At 43.1% G+C, this 21,507-nt stretch overlaps 1 protein-coding gene across 1 annotated transcript in view; it reads left to right on the forward strand.

Annotated features, from left to right (window-relative positions):
• Positions 1-21,507, forward strand: part of LOC136857912 (luciferin sulfotransferase) — a 278,523-nt gene that overhangs the window by 231,360 nt on the left and 25,656 nt on the right. Inside the window, exon 6 of the mRNA XM_067136977.2 lies at positions 15,596-15,690. Coding sequence (XP_066993078.2) covers positions 15,596-15,690 — 95 coding nt within the window. The remainder of the gene's footprint in view (positions 1-15,595; positions 15,691-21,507) is intronic.

A 21,507-nucleotide genomic window follows, 5' to 3' on the forward strand; every position in this document is an offset into this window, starting at 1 on the left:
GCACTAAGACATTATCTGAAATTGCCTGAAGTATAAAAACTCACTGAAAAGTTGCATTTCATTTACCCCAGCACCTTTTTGTAAACCACGTTTGTGGCATTGCCTTTTGGGGATAAGATGACCAGGCTACTGGCAGAGCTAACTCTGGTACATGCGACATGGAACTCTACATGTAAGAAACAGTCCTCTTTTAAGTCGAAAAAAGGGTTTCTTTATTTCTAAAGGAGATTCCAAGTACCGATTTAGACGTCTGTAACATCTTAGTTTTGAGATATAAGTACCCTCATAAAGAGAATTCAACTCCTTCTTCACTTATTTTCGATCTCCGTGGAATCGGAGGTAAGGCTTTTTGCAGATGATGTTATTCTCTATAGAGTGATAAATAAGTTACAAGATTGTGAGCAACTGCAACGTGATCTCGAAAATGTTGTGAGATGGACAGCAGGCAATGGTATGTTGATAAACGGGGTTAAAAGTCAGGTTGTGAGTTTCACAAATAGGAAAAGTCCTCTCAGTTTTAACTACTGCGTTGATGGGGTGAAAGTTCCTTTTGGGGATCATTGTAAGTATCTAGGTGTTAATATAAGGAAAGATCTTCATTGGGGTAATCACATAAATGGGATTGTAAATAAAGGGTACAGATCTCTGCACATGGTTATGAGGGTGTTTAGGGGTTGTAGTAAGGATGTAAAGGAGAGGGCATATAAGTCTCTGGTAAGACCCCAACTAGAGTATGGTTCCAGTGTATGGAACCCTCACCAGGATTACCTGATTCAAGAACTGGAAAAAATCCAAAGAAAAGCAGCTCGATTTGTTCTGAGTGATTTCCGACAAAAGAGTAGCGTTACAAAAATGTTGCAATGTTTGGGTTGGGAAGAATTGAGAGAAAGAAGAAGAGCTGCTCGACTAAGTGGTATGTTCCGAGCTGTCAGCGGAGAGATGGCGTGGAATGACATTAGTAGACGAATAAGTTTGAAAGGCGTTTATAAAAGTAGGAAAGATCACAATATGAAGATCAAGTTGGAATTCAAGAGGACAAACTGGGGCAAATATTCATTTATAGGAAGGGGAGTTAGGGATTGGAATAACTTACCAAGGGAGATGTTCAATAAATTTCCAATTTCTTTGAAATCATTTCGGAAAAGGCTAGGAAAGCAACAGATAGGGAATCTGCCACCTGGGCGACTGCCCTAAATGCAGATCAGTATTGATTGATTGAATGATTAGTTGATTTTCCGAAAACAAAAAGTACGTGTTTCTTTGTTTTTGAAGGGGACTACAAATACCAATTTTCACGTCTGTAACTGTTAAGTTATGAGATATACTGTAGATATACTCATTTTAAAAAGTGCCCCACTTCTTGGCTGTGTGGACAGCGTGTTGAGGCCTTCGGTTCACATGGTTCCGGGTTCGATTCCGGGCTGGGTCGGGGATTTTAATCGTGTGCGATCAATTAATCAGGCTCTGCGACAGGTTGTTTGTGTTTGTCCCAAATTTCTCCTCTTCGTTATCACTCAAAACACCACATCACCAACCACAACAGGAACACGCAATAGTAATTACGTCCCTACACACGAGTTTGGCGTCAGGAAGGGCACCCAGACGTAAAACAGCAACAAATCCACATATGTGACACAGTAGGCACCCGAAACCACACAGGTGTGGGAAAAGCGGTAGAAGAAGAAGATACTCATTTTATAAATTCACCCGCGTTTTATATTACTTCACCCCCTTAAGTGGATTTTTCAAAAAACTGTGTTCATTTCTTTTTAAAGGATATTTCATGTACCAGTTTTAACGTCTGTAACATCTTAAGTTCCTGAGATATATGTATCCTCATATAAAGAATTCAACTCCTTCCTAATATTCTTTCACACTGATCCCCCCTCCCGGCCTCACGCCTTAATTGGATTTTATGAAAACTATGTGTTTTTAAAGGAGATTCCAAATGCCAATTTTGATATCTGTAGATAACCTCGCTGTTGTAAGCATACTGGAGCTGATGTTGCCAGGAACACGGCTGTTCATTTCTTTCCGATTCCTAGAGCAGGGGTAGTGTGGTGCCAATATCTCAATAACGGCTGGTTTTAGGGCCTTAAAACGTGGTTTTCAGGCCCGTAGGGCTTACCGAGTTTTGTTCTTTGTGTCAAGGGGCTTAAAATGAGCTTTGTCTTGTCTTTGTACGACAAATTCGATATTTCGTCTCTATTAGCCTAGTATTTTTATACCTCCCCTCGTCGCCCCCCCCCCCCTCGAATTGTTTTGAAAATATAATATAGCCTATAGCACTCAGTGATAATGTGTCTTTCTATTAGTAAAATAATTATTAGAATCGGTTCAGTAGTCCCTGAGATTAGCCATTACATAGAAACGAACCTTACCTCTTTATATATTAGTATAGATAATAATTTGTATTAATGTCACAATAGGTTATATTCTACGGTTTATGGACGAATTTAATCGACATGCATGCATGTAAAAGAAAGATGTCCGTCTGTTAGGTCATCAACCCAGCGGCTGGTTGGATCCTCAGATAACACCACCGAAGGTTATGCGGTTACGGGGAAACCGCAACACCCAATGGCGGCGCCAAAATGAGGCGTACTAGGCGAGCTGAGGAGTGAGGTAATTTGCCATTTATTTCCTTACTGGGCCAAAAACTGCCATTGCGACGATGGTATAGGAAAGAGCTAGGAGTGGGAAGGAAGCGGCTGCGGCCTTAATTAAGGTACAGCCCCAGTTTTTGCCAGGTGTGAAAATGGGAAACCATGGAAAACCATCTTCAGGGCTGCCGACAGTGGGGCTCGAACCCACTATCTCCGGGATGCAAGCTCACAGCTGCGCGCCCCTAACCGCACGGCCAACTCGCCCGGTGTAGCTACATTTTTCTCTGGCTTGTGCCAAGAGACAGATGCAAAGTACTGCGTCCATCAAGAAATGGCAGTAGGAGGAAACTAAAATCAATGTAAGGTCGCTAACTGCCTGACGAAACAAGTTAAGCACCAAGAAGGAATGGTCCAATCTTATCCTATTTCGGTACACATGCATACCTTTGGTGTGCGAGTAAATGATTAGATTTACAAGGATCTGTAATGTGTAGAACTCCCACCAGAGTGCATTCGTGATGGCACTGTCCTGTTGTTGATAAGCTGTTACCAGTCAACTGCTGTGAGTGAGACAGTTAAGCAAGTCGTCCAGAGAGGACTACGTACAGTACAAAGCACCCACGATGCCTCGCAGACGCGTTAGACAGCCTATCCACCAATTGACAGCATTGGACAGAGGCCGCATTATGGGACTGCATGAGGCTGGTTGGCCGTATCGTGCAATTGCCAGGCATGTGGGTCATTCAAATGCCACAGTGGCCCTATGTTGGACTAATTGGGTACATGAGGGCACCCAATCACGTCGTGCAGGTTTGGGTCGACCAGGAAACACTACCCCGAGGGAGGACCGTCGTTTGGTGCGCCAAGCATTGCGGGATCCCATAACTTCGGCAACCGCCGTCCGCGAACGCGTATTGGAGACTCTACAACATTCTGTGAGTTCCCACACAGTGCCTCGCCGACTCGCATCCACTGGATTGGGGTCCTACCGACCCATGCGTCGGTTGCCATTAACACCAGAACACCAACGCCTGCGTTTGGAGTGGTGCCTTGCCGGACGCCATGGACAGAGGACGACTGGCGTCGCATCATGTTCAGTGATGAGTCCCGCTTCTCCATAACGTCCGATGACCATCGAGTGCGGGTTTGGCGGCGTCGAGGGCGAAGGGCAGATCCAGCCCATATTGTGGAAAGATATGCAGGCGTAATGCCTGGCATCATGGTGTGGAGAGCCATAGGATATGCGTTCAGGTTACCTCTATTAGTGCTTCGGGAGGCACTGTGACGGCAAAGCGATACGTCAAAAAACATTCAGCATCCGCACGTCCTACCCCTTTAGGCACATCACCCTGGGACAGTGTTGCAATAACATAATGCACGTCCGCACTCAGTACGTTTGTCTATGGACTGCCTAGAGCATGTTCAGGTCCTCTCATGGCCTACAAGTTCCCCGGACCTCTCCATCATTGAACAAGTGTGGGATGACATTGGAAGGGGACTCCGTCTCAGTACGAACCTGCGTGATCTGGAGGGACAAATGCAACAACTGTGGGCGAACTTTCCTCAGAGATGATCCAAAGTATTTTTGAAACCATTCCGAACCTTATTGCATTGCAGCCAGGAGGGGGGGGGGGATGGGGGTGTGACAACACCCCGCTAACCTGGCGCCAACATTCCACCTGTAACTGCCAACGGCCTTGTCTCTTTCATCCCAGTATCCAGTAATGGGGAGATAGTGGGTTCGAGCCCCACTGTCGGCAGCCCTGAAGATGGTTTTCCGTGGTTTCCCATTTTCACACCAGACAAATGTCGGGGCTGTACCTTAATTAAGGCCACGGCCGCTTCCTTCCACTTCCTAGGCCTTTCCCATCCCATCGTCGCCATAAGACATATCTGTGTCGGTGCGACGTAAAGCAAATAGCAGTAATAAGTAGCAACAGACAGCCACCCCCATTAGAGGTTTGAACTGATCGACTTCCTACTGAGTTCACACAGAGCAATCATTATGGCAATTAACTTCATACGATGTAGATTTTTCCTATGGTTGTATTAATACTTTTCTAGCGACCAGGTTCATATGTGGTTTCGAGCGTGAGGGTTATCTGATGAATTTCCTGTCGTATAATACAGGTGATTTCTAATGAATGATAAAGAGTGTTTTATCACCAAGTCTGCTATGGATGGCCTAGACGGTAGATTGACGTGTTTAAATCTTCCTCAAGATGTCCACGGTTTCTTTAAGTATAGGGCCTAGTTCCCCCGGTGGCGCCTAAAAAAGATGTTCATGGTGGCAGATTACTTGAGCTGGGAATGCAGTGGGTAGAAAACCACAGAAAGTATAATTTTCTAACTAAAATATGATATTTTGGTATCAATTTCCATTGATGTAATTTGGTTAAGGTCTTTTGTGAGGAGCGTGTCACGGTATTGTGAGAGACGGCAATGGCAAGCGTTGTTTACAGCTGTGCTCCAATAACTGCTGCTAGATGCAACCAAATGGAAATTCCTCTACGTAAAAATAGTAAAACCAACTATTTAGACTGATTATACAGTACTTCCCGGAACATTTCCGTGCAGAGTGACATTAGGCTGGGATATACTATTTTTATTTTTTGCGAGGGGTCGGCGGGGACCCCTCAATGCCAGGGTCCACTTGCATTGCACGCCCTGCAGGCCCTAACGTTACGCCCCTGAGAAGTCTTTTACAGGCGCGATGAGCCTCGCGTCATCAAAGAGGATTTTATGGTCTGCATTATACAGAGCCTGTAAAATATTTCTATGCTCGACTTGTGAGGGAAGCCTTAGAGAAACAGCTGTGCCAAAATGACTTCAACAGGGAAGACGACTTCAAGTTATCAAATGTGACATGTAAGCGCAGAGAAATTCATCTGCCAAAATTACGTGAAAGTGCTTAAGATTATGTACCCTACTCTACTTATGCACATTGTGCGAATTAAAATTAAATTTAATGCATGAAGACCGGTTCTCCGTAAATACATGCATAACACCACTATGGCACAGAACTGTCGACAGAGGACGGTGAATCAGTTACTTCACTCCCAACCACCACAGCACACCGCAGTGATACTCGAGTTCAGTTAGGGGAGGGGATAGTATGGTCGTGACGTTCATTGATGAATTTTTATGATCACTGCCAGAAGCAGACCTTCACATGCCCTGATCAAAGCCAATGTAAGTTATGGCAAAGCTCGGCTTTGTTTTACTTATATATAAGTGGCCAGTTAATGATATTTATTTGTTTTAATGCAAAGAGTCATGAAAACATATGTTCATTAAGTTTAAATTTGATTTTCGTAGATTCATAATTTCTCTGACTATCCGTGTTTATATTAGAGTGAACTGGAGTTCAACCAATCTGGGACGATTTACAATAAAATTGTCCAAAAAGTAGGTAACGTACCGTAAAGTGTCATTTTTCGCACGTTTTTTAGTCTGGGTAGAAGCCAATTTCGTCATAGAAAGGATTTAAATTTATTATATTTATCATATTAACTACAAGCTTGATAAATTAGAAATATTAGAAAGAATTATTATAAGAAAAATAATAGGTCCTCTAAGAATTTCAGAGTTTTGGAAATTAAGAAGTAACAATGAAATTTACCAGAACATAGAAAACTTATCATAAACAATAAGAAAAAGGAGATTGCTATTTCTTGGACACATTTACAGAATAAATGACAATAGACTAAACGAATGGGTACCTTTGGGAAAAGAAATCAACCACCACCTGGATTCAAGAAGTCAAGAAAGACCTGGAAAGGAATAACATACGAGAAGAATAGTTAATGGAAAGAAATATTTTTAGGAAGAAAGTCTTACAAATAGAAGGATCCCAAGGGAGGAAGGAAAAGAAAACAGGCACAAAGTGGACTGAAGACAGGAAAAGGAAGCACAGTGAAACAATGAAAGAATACTGGAACAAAAAGAAAGAACAACTAAGGAGGGAGAATTGAAATTGTAACGTGGTCCTTAGAAGGCCGGAACGAAAGAAGAAGAAGTAGACGAAATAATTTTTTCCGGTTAGATTTGGCCTACTAGGGACCACTGGGCTCGTCGTAACTCTTAGCTATGGTCTTCTGCTTTTTCTTGGCCCAGTACCCTTTCATTTTCTGGCTGAGTGCCTTCTTCATTCCATCCGTCCACATAGGTCTGGTGTGCCTTGTACTCTTTTTATTTGTGTGAGACAGTGGGAAGGCTCTCTGTAGGATGGCCTGTCGGTACTGAGATCGGTTCTCTGTGGTCTCTAATGCAATCTGAAGTTTCTCTAGGTCTGATTTTACTGAGGTGACCCATTTGGTCTTGGAAGCCTTTATCTACTTGTCACTGTGATTATTCTGTTGGTGAGCCTGCAGGATTTCAGGCTGTTGTGTCTGATTCCGTAGGTGACATCCTCCTCTCTTATGAGTCCTAGTATCCTACTCAAGATCTTCCTCTCTTTATGTTCTACTTTCCTGAGTGGGCCCTTTCGATCCATCAAGAAACACCCGGAGGCTTAGAATACAGTGGGTCTAACTCCGGAGTAATAGTGCTTCAGCATTAGGTTCTTCGAGAGGTACTTTGAGGTGTAGATATATTTAGAGGAATGTTTGCCCTCTCGATTCCCGGCCAGGTCAGGGATTTTTACCTGCACCAGAGGGCTGGTTCGAGGTCCATTCAACCTACGTGATTACAATTGAGAAGCTATCTGACGGTGAGATAGTTCCCCCGGTCTAGAAAGCCAAGAATAATGGCCGAAAGGACCCGTCGTGCTGACCACATGACACCTCGTAATCTGTAAGCCTTCGGGCTAAGCAGCGGTCGCTTGGTAGGCCATGGTCCTTCGGGGCTGTTGCGGCATGGGGTTTGGTTTGGTTTATTGTAGGAGCCTGCTTTATGTTAGTGATAAACTTTGTCTTCTCTAGAGGCTCTGTAGTTGGTGATTAGCCTCCTCCATGTTGTTGGCCAGTAGGGTGAGATTATTCAGCAAAGGCTAGACAGTGTACACTGAGGTTTTCTTTCTTGTACCCAAGTTTCAGTCCTGCTTCTGATGACAATTAGGTAGTCCATTCCCTGATGATCTTCTCTAGTACACAGTTGAAGAAGGTGCAAGAGAGGCCATCTGACTCCTGTCTAGAAGGGAACGCTCGCAGGAAGCTCACCCTTGAACTTGACTTAGGAGGTTTGTGTTCGTTATGGTAGTTTGGACCAGTGTGGTGGTCTTCTCATCTAGGCCTAGTTGCCGCAGTGTAGAGAAGAGGGTCTGTTCACACATCGGCACTCGATTCATGGATGTTTGACGTGCCACTACCTAAATCATGCATTATGGAGGCGGCGTGATCGATGCAACAGTACAGGAACAAATTATAAATATGGAGCTGCCAAATGGCAAACACGGAGGGAAGGTCAGAAAATCGATACTCGAGAGGAAATTTGATCGACACAGAGAAGCTGTTTGTGAGCGAACCGGAGTTCAACCGAACCGAGACACTTCTTAAATAAAAATGTACGGGAAGTGTGATGAACGTGGAAACTATTCAAACTTGTCTAATATGGTATGAATTGTATTTTACTCCGAAAACCGTAAAAAGTAGTTAATGGGACGTAAAGCAAATATAATTATTACATTGCGTTTTAATGATATCAGGTTGCGCACACTTCATTCTCCGCAAATAATTATTTCAGCTTCGGAAACCATCCACCGAAGTGTCGCTTGGTTACAAGAATGCAGAGTAATTCGGACAAAACGAATGAAAATTATATTTATTTTGTATTGCACCCGAAGTGGTTACATGAATGAAACCATCCTGATGTTTCCCGGGCACGTATGTGCCGTCTTCACGATGTGTTCTTCGTGCCCCACGCTGGGCGCCAAATTTAACTATACTCTCTCGTTGTGCCCTTTTATTCCAGTCCATGTCGTACTAAGACGCAGGCGGAAGTATGTACCACTTCCCAGTATCACCATGTGGTCCAAAGAACATATCGTGAAGACGGCACACATGCGCCCGGGAAACATCGGGATGGATTCATACATGTAACCATTTCGGATACAGTATGATGGTTCTATATCAAATTTTATGCAGCGTAATAATACAAAGCAGGATTCAGCACGCAGCCTTGTTTTTAATGTGTCTGAAGTGCATGTTACTAATCCACTTCTGTATAAAGTGAACGCTAAGGGTAGGTTAGAGCTACAAAATATTGGCTTGGACAAGACAGTTGGTCTGGACTGGTTAGGTCCTGCTAGTACCAAGACCATAGGAACAAGAAATGGTGGCATTATTTAGTTTTAGGCTGTTTCTTTTAATTATCCTATGTAAGTAGGAATAACGTTTGGGGCGGGTAAGTTGGTCCCTGCCAAATATCGAGGAGGGTCTCTCGTCTCCGCTACTTCAGATCTCGTAAAACATTATTTTTCTATGGTTTAAACATCCTAACCGAATTCCGAAAGCCGGGCTGAGTGGCTCAGACGGTTGAGGCTCTGGCCTTCTGACCCCAACTTGGCAGGTTCGATCCTAGCTCAGTCCGGTGGTATTTGAAGGTGCTCAAATACGTCAGCCACGTGTCGGTAGATTTACTGGCACGCAAAAGAACTCCTGCGGGACTAAATTCCGGCACCTCGGCGTCTCCGAAAACCGTAAGTGTGTAGTTAGTGGGACGCAAAACACATAACATTATTAATATCGAATTCCGAAACGCCCCCAAAAACTAATACAAAACAAAAAACACCACATTCTCAAGATCTTGTTAATATTATCGATCGTCAACAACAATGTGTTGTAAAGGCTTCTTGCGGCGAACAAAATTTGTATACATTTATTTCTTTGCGTTGGCGTACCGATTTGAATATCAGTACACAATATTATATGTTGTTTTACACGAAATAATAATAATAAACCGCAATTATGCACTTATATGCACGCATGTCAATAATATGCGCGTATTCTGCATATATGCGTTTATTTGCACTATAAAACTTAGCCGTTCGATTTCAAATGGTATGAATCACCTGCATTTCTTATGCGCATAGTCAACCTTGAAACAAACAAAACATAGAAATATGCCAAAATCCGCCCTCTAGTAAACAGACTGTTTTCACCTGAAGCCTTCGTGGCTCAGGCGACAGCGCGCCGGCCTCTCACCACTGGATACCGTGGTTCAAATCCCGGTCACTCTATGTGAGATTTGTGCTGGACAAAGCGGAGGCAGGACAGGTTTTTCTCCGGGTACTCCGGTTTTCCCTGTCATTTTTCACTCCAGCAACACTCTCCTATATTATTTCATTTCATTAATCATACATTAATCATTGCCCCAGAGGAGTGCGACAGGCTTAGGGGGAAACCCTTTTGGTGGTGGTGGTGGTGGTGGTGGTGTTGGTGGTTATCATTGTTTCAAGAAGAAATATAACTGGGCAGCCACTCTCTCTTAACACTAATCAGAAAGGAAAATCAAAGAGGTCCTTCCTTTCGAAGAATGATTTTATAGGTAAAAGAAATGGAAGGCTTCGCAAACATGATAACCCCAGGGTCGGAAGAGAACAAGAGTTGACAAAGAGAGGTCAGATAGAAATAGTCGACGTGAGGAAACTGACAACAGTAAGTGGAAGCCATGTCTGACTCAGCTATGGACTCAATGATCGCCAATCCACGCTGTCAAAGTGAGAGGGTTTCACGTTTTGACCACCTCGTACGACTGGTAGATGATACCGTAATGTGTTCTACCGCTCCACCCACCGGGGTTCATTCAAGCCTTTCATAATATTAAGGGCAGTGTATGGTGATTCAAAGGCGTAGAGATCAAGTTTTTGGCAGGTATAGACATTCTATGCGGACCAAGTATCTTTCGCCCATAATGTGCACCTGGTTGACCACTAACGGCTTGGATGGATTAAATCATTAATTGTGTGGTACAGTGTGTTCGCCAAGCTATTGAGGACATCGCTAACATATTACTCGCATATCAGTAATAACATGCCAGCACATTTTGTCTGAGGATTATCGGAACACATGGTCTCAGAGTTTAACAACTGAACGCTCGTCATTCTTTATTAGCAAATAAGGTAAAAGTCATTTCGCGATATGGCTTCCAACAGCGCTTCTAGAACGTCTACCAATGCTGGCAATGCTTACTGCTGTGCGTTCAAGTGTTCCTAAATTATTCGCTGTTAGGAAATAAATGCCTAGTCTTCATTTTTTTAACCCCCATCTCGTACGTTTAAGCTGCCTAGGCACAATGTGACCAATGACATATACACTTTAAATATTACAGTCGATAACTGATTCACCATTAAATAGTTCTAGCGAAGTATGAAGCATATGTAGCTTCAAAAGGTATGCTTAAAATTATATTGGACAAATCCATCGGTAGATGCACGTGATTGCGATTACATAGAAGTATTAAACTCAATATGAAAATGAATACACGATATATACAAGTGCACTGTCCTCTCTGTTCTGGAATTCACGCAAAACTTGGAGTTACATTTTATCTGTTGTCATATGTTATGCTGTAGGCGGATAAACGAATTCGAGCTGTTTCTAGTGTACAGAGTTGCGATAGACCCATGATTTGTAAGAATGCTGAATATAGTTTCTTCAGGCAGCATATACAGGTTGTCTGAAACCTTCTGGGTACAAATTGGAACAGGTGATAGTGGGTCCACAACCGACTATATTGAGCTAAGGAACCAATGGTCGGAAATGCATATTTATTGTGTTATGGGCATACACAACGTACACCGCATAAGAGCAACTTCGATCATAGTAATTGTTCAAAATCTCAATGCATGTATGGCAACGGCGCATCAAGTTCTGCCGCACTCTCTCAAGGATCCCTGATGTCTGCTGTACGAGGAGACAGGCAGCTTGGACCCTAGCAGGCAGGTCTTCATCCATTTCTACGGGGGTTTCATACACCAAAGACTTGACGTAACCCTAGAGGGAAAAGTCCAGAGGTGAGAGATCCGGCGATCGCGCAGGACGTCCCCTTCCAATCCAACGTTTTTTCAGGTGCTTGCGGACATTAACATCGAAGTGGGCTGGTGCACCGTCTTGTTGTAACCACATCGTTTCGCAGAAAACAAGGGGTACAGTCTCCAGGAACTGTGGCAGCAAATCTCGCAGGAATACCAGTGGGTCAGTCAAATGGGTAGGCAGCAAATAAGGTCCTATTAGGTGACCTTGGACAATGCCCGCCCATACGTTGACAGAGAAACGTTGCTGGTGGCCAGCGATGTGGGTGGCGTTTGGATTGTTCTCACTCCAGACATGGCTGTTGCGACTATTGGAAACACCATCGCCGGTGAATGAGGTCTCATCCGTGAGCAATACAAACTGTACATCGTTCGGCACTACAGCACTGCGGTGGATAACCCATTAACAGAAGTGAACGCGTGGCTAAACCCCGTTCTTTATGATAGGGGTGTAATGCCTGTTCCAACAGTACTCTCCACACTGTATCCTTCGATGTATGCGTTTCACGGGCAAATTGAAGGGTGCTTATTGCTGGGTGGTCGGCCACACGATCCAACACCATCTCCTCAAAGTCTTTGTCGGGAACCTTGGCCGGTTCTCTGTGGCGTGAACGACCCTGTATGTCATAAGGTGGTAACCAAGGAGAAAAATTTCTTCCAATTAGGATGACGCCTGGTGGAAAAGCGTTCTCTGTACATTCGTGCTGCTTTACGGACACTATATCCTGCCGCACCGTACATTAAATGCATGTCTGCCAACTCTCGTACGAGTAACGTTCCATTTTTGATTACGCGTCATGTACTGTACACAGTAACACACCTCACCATGGACACATCACAAGCTGTCTGATGGAATGGACGACTGACACCAGGGATAGTGGTGTGCATACGGCACAAGTTAATGCGCCGATGTGATGCACTCGGTCGTCATATGGCAGACGTGCTATGAGCTAAGTTGTGTACAGTACGTCTGTTTGGTGATCAGGGGTGTACGCTGTTTATCACCCACTGTCTGTCCCGATGTACAACATACACCGGGGATCTTTGCAAAAGTGCGGCAGAACTGCTTGCGCTGTTTAAATACATGCACTGAGACTGGCGGTCGTCGGTTTGGACATCGGGTTTGGGCCCACTGTCACCTAATTCAATCTGAACAAAATTGTTTGAGACACCCTGCATTATATACTAACAGCACTCGAGTGCTTCTCTTCACCTACAAATTACAATAGAATACTACTAATAGAATCGACTATGGTACAGTATAATGGGGCAGGTTATCATGGTCATTGAAACTAAATTTACTAGTCAGTGAGATAGCGTGTCCGGAAACTGATTAAAATATTTACAGTTCCTTGCAAGTTCACTGGCGTTAGTGTTTTCCACTTCACTTTTTCATTCATGCGGTAGATCGCACCGCACCCTTCGCTCCTTGTCGTTCTAGAACGGTTCACTTCACAGCTCGTCATACGTCGCGTAATGAAGGCCCTTTTCATTCATTACAATACTCGCTGACACACAGGACAAGGCCGTCTCGTAAATCACTCGCGATTGACACAACATTGGCTCGCTCAAGACTGACTCAGTCTCTCCGAGTTCGCTATGTACTGTATATGGACTCACTGAAAATTCTCGTATTTTCCTCATCCAGATCACTCTGAATGCCTACATCATTGTTAATCAAATTCCCGTTTCTGCCAAGAACTGCCTCATCGCAATCCTCAACAAATTACTGGCACTGTTGTTTGGTAACCCCCTGGCCCAGCCATTCCACCAGTATTGTTACCTTTCAGTATCCCACTAAAACTCGATTTTCATTGTCACAATGATAGTCTTTTAATAACATTTGAACCAAGTTCATCGCATTCTTCAGGTTCCTGGGCGGAAATACATCCAGTAAGATATGTACAAAATATTTATTTCCTAGGAATATACTCGACATTCATATAACTTCGAGCGTTAATACGCGTGTTTTGTTCTAAGCACTTGCACAGTGTCCTACGTTTGGAAAATAAGTATCGCACTGAGTTAGCATCTGTTGACGCTTGCGTCTTTATGCTGTTTTACGTCTGAACACAACTCCGAACTCCTATATCTCATACCCCTGAAAAAGGTTTGGAAATTGCCCGGATGAGTGGCTCAGACGGTTGAGGCGCTGCCCTTCTGATATCAACGTGGCAGGTTCAATCCTGGCTCAGTCCGGTGGTATTTGAAGGTGCTCAGATACGTTTTCGTGTCGGTAGATCTACTGGCACGTGAAATAACTTCTGAGGGAGGAAACTCCGGCATCTCGGCGTCTTTGTAAACCGTAAGAATGTAATTTACATTTTGGAAGATTTGGTTTTCTATGATGGTTGAGGGCATCAGAGTTCCCTGGTAGGTCTATCGAGTTTTAAGTTCCTACACTGCCTGGAAACGCCTCATAATTTCATGCCTAATGTCAATTATTTTGATCCTGTTTTTTCATTTATATTGTTTGGATGGCACTCCGCCATTTGTGTTGATCTGCTTCTCAAACGTGTGTGTGTGTCCTACCCTTGTCCCGTTTTTCTACGGGGTCGGGTATAAAGTGAAATGAATCTTCGTTGCGACGTTTTACGATCGGATGCTCCTTCTGTCGTCAACCTCATCAGATATGTTAATGAGATGAAATTAATGACGTGATATGGTTAGCGTGCTGGCCTCTGGTCAGATGGGTCCCGGGTTCGATTCCCGGCAGGGTCGGGAATTTTAACCTTCATTGGTTAATTTCGCTGGCACGGGGCTATGTGTATGTGTTGTCTTCATCATCATTTCATCCTCATCACGACGCGCTGGTCGCCTACGGGAGTAAAATCAAAAGACCTGCACCTGGCGAGCCGAACTTGTCTTCGGACACTCCCGGCACTAAAAGCCATATGTCATTTCATTTTTTTGTTCAATGACGTAATATATGATAGTAGAAAGGGATAGGGCGAAACCCGGCGCCGGCACATAGCCTACATCTGCCGAATAGCACCAAGGCTTGCCATCGGACGGATGAATCCTCATCATCTGCGTCATATGCCCTCGCTCCATTTAAACACTGTGGAGAGGTTTAATTAATCAGTTCATTCCAAGTGTCAATATTGAATAAACAATAAAGTCTAAATTCATGAATTCCATTATCATTGGTAGTATAGTAAAACTGAATAAGACATAAGTGATTGAACTTTTGTTATGTAATAATTTTCAATAGAATCAATAACATAGGTATTTAAAAAAATTTTAGGCACTTCCCTTGAACTACCATTTTATCCCTGCGTGAATAAGAATTATTTATAGCCTAGCCCGAAGTACCTTATTCAGATACTTTACATACATATTTTCATTAAATTCGATCACCCATTTTCTTCTGGTTCGGAGTTGATATGGACTTTGCAACAAAAATCCAAATTCATGAATATCTCTCTTATCACACCCGGTACGGTAAAACTGTAAAAGACATAAATGAACGGAGATTCAATTCTATATAACGATCAGTTATGTAGTATTTATCGAAAGGACCACTAAAACATAACTATTTGATAGTTAAATTTTAGGCCTTCCCCTAAACTGCCATTTCACTCAATGTGAATATAATATGTATAGCTTAGATTGTAGTGCTTCATTCCCCGACATTACATACCGATTTTAATTAAATTATCTTCAGCCATTTTCTCGTGATGCCCGTACAAACAGACAGACAGACAGACAGACAGACAGACAGACAGACAGACAGACAGACAGACAGACAGACAGACAGACAGACAGACAGACAGACAGACAGACAGACAGACAGACAGACAGACAGACAGACAGACAGACAGACAGACAGACAGACGTACCGGAAAATTAAATAGTACATTTACTTGTTACTGTCGACACGACAGATACAGAAATAATATGTTTAAATTCTGAGTATTGTACGGAAAAAAACTCGTATTTTATGTAGGCTATATAGATATTGTATATGTAGGGATGTATAAGGAAGTAATAATAAATTGGTACTTCTTTGTTTCAGTTCTCTACAGCCCCTTCTGGAAACATGTTCTTGATTTCTGGGAGCTTCGCACCGAACCTAATATACTTTTTAACACGTATGAAGAAATGAAGAAGGTAGGGTCATCAGTTTCACCGCCGTAAAGAGCAAAATATTAATGATCTTTTTTGTTTCTGACAATTTTGTACGTCGCAACCGACACAAATAGGTCTTTTGGCGATAATGGGACCGGAAAGGGCTAGGAGTGGGAATAAAGAGTTTGTAGCCTTAATTAACGCACAGTTTGCCTGTGTGAAAATGGAAAACCACGGAAAGCCATCTTCAGGGCTGTCGACAGTGAGGTTCGAATCCACTATCTCCCGAATGTATTTTTTCAAGTTTCTTTACGTCGCACCGACGCAGATAGGTTTTATGGCGACGATGGGAGTAGAAAGGGCTAGGAGTGGGAATAAAGAGTTCGTAGCCTTAATTAACGTACAGTTTGCCTGTGTGAAAAAGGGAAACCACGGACAATCATCTTCAGGGTTGACAACAGTGGGATTCGAGCCCGTTACCTCCAGAATACTGGATACTGGCCGCACTTAATCGACTGTAGCTATCGATCTCGGTCTCTCCTGAATGTAAGCTGACATCTACGTGACCGATAAATCACATCCACTCGCTCAGCTGTTAAAATTTTACATCGTCGTAGCCAGCTGCGTAGCGTAGTCGCGTTAAATAACTCCATTTTAGGGAAACATGCCAGCAGTCTGGCAACTCTTAGATCTGGAAGGACCGGGCGAGTTGGCCGTGCGGTCACGGGCACGCGGCAGTGAGCTTGCATCTGGGAGATAGTGGGTTCGAATCCCACTGTTGGCAGCCCTGAAAAGGGTTTTCCGTGGTTTCCCATTTTCACACCGGGCAAATGCTGGGGCTGTACCTTAATCAAGGCCACGGCTGCTTCCTTCCGATTCGTAGGCCTTTCCTATCCCATCGTCGCCATAAGACCGTCTGTGTCGATGCGACGTAAAGCAACAAGCAAAAATAAATAAATAAATAAATAAATTGGAAGGACGTTAAATACTCAGCATTCTTCATGTCCCCGTCGATTATTGTAGTAAGTGTGTATATATTTCTATGCATATAATCATTTATTTCTGATACAGGGTGTACAAAAATCAACTGTGCAATGTAGTGCTGAAGTGAAGGAGCGATATGGTGTTATATCTGTCCTGATACCCTAACTGTCAGGATATTCATGTCTAGAGTGCTGAGAAGCCTCCGAGTGGAATTACTCGTAAATGCCTCTTAACGGGATATGGTTTTGCATCGGTAGGGCATTATTGGCTCAAATTTTATTTCAACGACTCTGTAAACGCAGAATGTTACCGTACTGAAATCAATTCAAGAGGGCTGGTTCGAGCAAGACGGGGCAATTGGACCCACCAGAAAAGGTTTGGCAGTTTGCAGTGTAGTGTTCAGACATGTCTGAAGGCTCCAGGAGGACATTTTCTATACCTCCTGTATAAAAAAACAAACTGCACTGCCGTAAGTACCACTTGAAATTGTAAATGTCAAATTTCTATTGCACCGTTCGTTTTTGGACACCCTATATTTTACTTGTTGCTGGCCTTTGTTACAATGAAATTTACCATTATAATTTTTGTAGCTGGGGCTGTATCTAAATTAACGCTACGGCCATTTCTTTCCACCTCCTAGCACTGTCCTACTCCATTGTCGCCATAAAACCTATCCGTGTCGGTGCGACGTTAACTCACCCTCTTACTTTGCAATAAATTCTCAACGGTTCTGAACATGGGAGTGTGTGTTAAGGGCCAGGGGGATCCTAGCTGAACGTGATGTGTCTTCCACTTATTATATTGGGCTCCTTCATTTATTTTTTCCAATCTAAACCCTCCTTTTTAGCGCTTGTTCTCTTCAATGCCCGATAGTATTGGGCTTAGAAGGCCTGGGGAGTATTTCATTTTCGGGCCCTTCGTGGCCCTTACTTTTATTTTTCAGATACGCTCATTCTTCAGTGTATCATAACTCTCCATTGCTCGCTCTGATTACCACTATATTAGGTATAAAAAAGGGGAAGAATCCCGTAATGAACTATGTGAGCAAACATGTGAGTGGTATAATTATTTTGGTCGTATAATATGAAATACATTATAATCATAACGGTAAACCTGACTAAATGAGGCTAAATTACTACAGTTTGTAAACATTTCAGGGAATATACCTAAGCCATGATTAAATGAGCGAGGACAACGAAATAAAAACAAAACTTTTAATTATGAATAAACGGACAGATTCAAATTAATAATAGGGAATAAATGGAATACGAAATGCTATTCATAAAAAGAGGTAATATTAATATGTTTATACTGTTCTTTAGCACTTTAGCCATATATAATCAACAAAGCAGTCGGAAAGCTAACTCCCATTCCACGAAATTGAATACTGATACTACTACTACTACTACTACTAAAGTGGGTTTCTTCATGTGCTGTTTTGATAACGCTAGATGTCAAAAATGCTTTTAACACTTCTTCTTGGAGCATTATCTTGAGAGAACTTCGTAGGAAGAACATTTCTCGGTATCTCCAGCAAATAATTGCTAAGTACTTCAAAGGACGAACAATACGACGATGATTTAGAAGACCTTGAAATGAGTGCTGGCGTTCCACAGGGATCTATCCTAGGACCCACTTTGTGGAACATTCTATATGATGGCGTCTTACGCCTGCAGCTGATAAAAGGGACAACATCTATCGTTTATGCAGATGACCTTGAAATAGTGGTAATAGCAGAAAATGTAGAAGAACTGACCTTCCGAGTAAATTAATCACTGAGACGAGTTAACCTTTGGATGGTAAATAATAAATTGAGATTGGCTCCACATAAGACTGAGGCTTGTAATTTTGAAAGGTTCCAGGAATTGGAAGAATGTCCACTTCTTATTAAATGATACAGCGATTATCCCAGGGAAGTCTGTACGATACCTTGGGGTCCTTATTGACAGGAATTACACATCTGGTGCACATGTGAAGGCAGTAACTCAAAAGGCAGAGAAGAAGGCATCGGCATTAACTAGACTTATGCCTAACATCGGGGGACCAAGAACAGTTAAAAGACAGATTATGTGCTCTGCAGTATATTCCATTTTACTTTATGCTGCACCTGTCTGGCACAATGCACTCAGGAGGAAGATTCACCGAAGAGCTATGGAAGGAGTACAGAGGAAGATGCTGCTCAGAGTTATCTGTGCATATCGAACTGTTTCGACAGCAGCTGTGCACGTTGTAGCTGCCAGTATTCCCATTGACCTCCTCGTTGTAGAGAGAAAACTTTTTCATGAAAGGGATGCAGCTATATCTGCTGAAGAAAAGAAAGCCTTTTAAGGAACCAAATCTTACTAGACTGGCAAGACCGATGGGATGGCACAACCGATGTTGGCCAATGGACAAAACAGCTAATACCCGACATATGAGACTGTCTTAAATGTAGACATCTTCAGGTAGATCACTATCTGTCGCAGATCCTGACAGAACATTGAAGATTCGGCGTATATGCCATGACGATGGGAAAGACGCAGGGAGATGGTTGTCGGTACTGTTCTGAAAGGGATACAATAGAACACACATTTTTCTACTGTGTTCGATGGGAGGAAGAACGAAAGAAAGCCTGCCACCAACTTGGCCGACGACTCACGCCAGGGAATCTGGTTCAGATTATGTTGGCGAGCCCGTTTGCCTGGAACACAGTAAAGGCAATGACGACATGCATTATGGGGACGAAGGACAGAGAAGAGAAAGGAAAAACTTAATAATATACATCACTTCATTGTGATGTCATTCCGACAAGCAGTTCCAGAATGGGCTGAGTGAAGAGGGCAGGGATTTTTAGTTGGTGGAAATCCAACTCCCACACAGAGTGGTGTCTTCAAAAGATTTTCCCCTGCCACAACAAAACTACTACTACTACTACTACTACTACTACTACTACTACTACTACTACTACTACTACTACTAAGGCATAATGAAGGTGCGCCAATTAAAGAAAGGAGACGTAGATGAGTCATCTTTTACTTGGAGCCTAGTTCCATTGCGCAGTTCCCCACGAGCACATGTAGTGATTATTATGGCTTCTACTTTCGCTAAGGAGAAAGTTTCAAAATGTCAAAAATTTTGGGATCGGGTCATGTGGTCTGATGCGGCAAAACTAGTTGTTTCTTTTTTTTGTTCGGATGGAAGATTTATTCTTTATTATTATTATTATTCTCCAGATCACAGTAACCAAATACCCATTCGATCCATTGAATGAGAAAAATAACAATGTTCAACCTAAGCCACCAACTCCACAAACAGAAATTGACAAAACACACTACTAATAAAATAATAATACCATATATAAATAATAATAAACAGAAATAGACAAAACAAACTACCAATAAAGATAATACTACCCGCAATAAATGGTGATAGTAGTGATCATCCCAAACGTACTCCTTAGACATGCCATGAAGCCCGTCGGGTACTCCGGAAACGCGACCCCTAAAGATAAGGTCACCACAGTAGTCATCCTCGGTACCTTCATGCCACGTCTATCGTCTCCCTTAAATACTCCCACTACTGTCCGGCCGCGTCATCACCCCTGGTGAGAAGAAGGCCGCCCTCCCGATGATGACACGACCAGCCCTATCCGTGAGGTCCTAATGAAGGCCTCAACAACCCTACCAGATGACAATGCTTTTTTTCTCACCATTCCGTTGCGGCCATCCCCGTCAAACTGGAGCCGCTCTCCTCCCGTCTATCTCATATCTCCCTTCTTTGACTTATTTGGAGTGGGCCCGTCCCACCCCGTCTTTTTACGGGTATGTCCTGCCCTCCCTTACCCATCCTTCCTTACCAGCTCCCACTATGCTTGAATAGTGAGATAAAAGCACCTGCTCTACTGTATACAACCCACTATCGGATAGAAGCTGCGGAGTATGGAGATGGCCTAAAATAGCCTACCGTAAAGAAAATACCACTCCAGCAGTGAAACGTGGACGTGGTTCCATTATGTTTAGAGCTTGTATGTTCTCTCAAGGAATGGAAAGTCTGCTCTTCATTGAGGGAAGGATGGACAAAGCTGTGTATAAGGACATAGCGGCGAAAATTTTGAAAGATCGTGTACCAAAAGTACGACAAAATAATGACCCCAAACCTGCAAAATCCTGACTTATTTGGAACGTTCCTCCTCAGTCAGTATTTTTAAATTACAATTGAAAATGTATGGCAGATTTTGAAATGGAGGGTCAGAAATTGCAAGATTACATTCATACCGGATCACCAAAGAGTCATTCCAGAACAATGGAAGAACATAAGTCCACAACATTCCAAGAAACTAGTCTCATCTATGCAAGGACGAAAGCGAGGGAGTTATTGCGGCAAAATGATATGCCACACCATACTAATTTTGTGGGAGTATTGATTATTGTGAGCCTCTGTGACTCAGGCGACAGTGCACCGGTCTCTCACCGCTGGGTTCCATGGTCCAAATCCCGATCGCTCCATGTGAGATTTGTGCTGGACAAAGCGGAGACGGGACAGGTTTTCTCCGGGTACTCCGGTGTTCCCTGTCATCTTTCATTCCAGCAACACTCCCCATTGTCATTTAATTCCATCTGTCAGTCATTAATCATTGCCCCAGAGGAGTGCGACAGGCTTCGGCAGCCGGCACAATTCTTAACCTCGCTGCTAGATAGGGCTTCATTCATTCCATTCCTGACCCGGTTAAATGACTGAAAATAGGTTGTGGATTTTAATTTTATCATTGATTTTTATGTTTGGAATAATTCCCAGTATGATGTGTACGAAAAGGAAAATTGTACAGAAAGTTCACTTTTTGTGTTCTGAGACGGTTCATATATTTTTTGAATGTGATACGTAATATTTGAGTCATGT

This window comes from Anabrus simplex, chromosome 1, assembly GCF_040414725.1.
Source record: "Anabrus simplex isolate iqAnaSimp1 chromosome 1, ASM4041472v1, whole genome shotgun sequence".
Taxonomy (NCBI): Eukaryota; Metazoa; Arthropoda; class Insecta; order Orthoptera; family Tettigoniidae; genus Anabrus; species Anabrus simplex.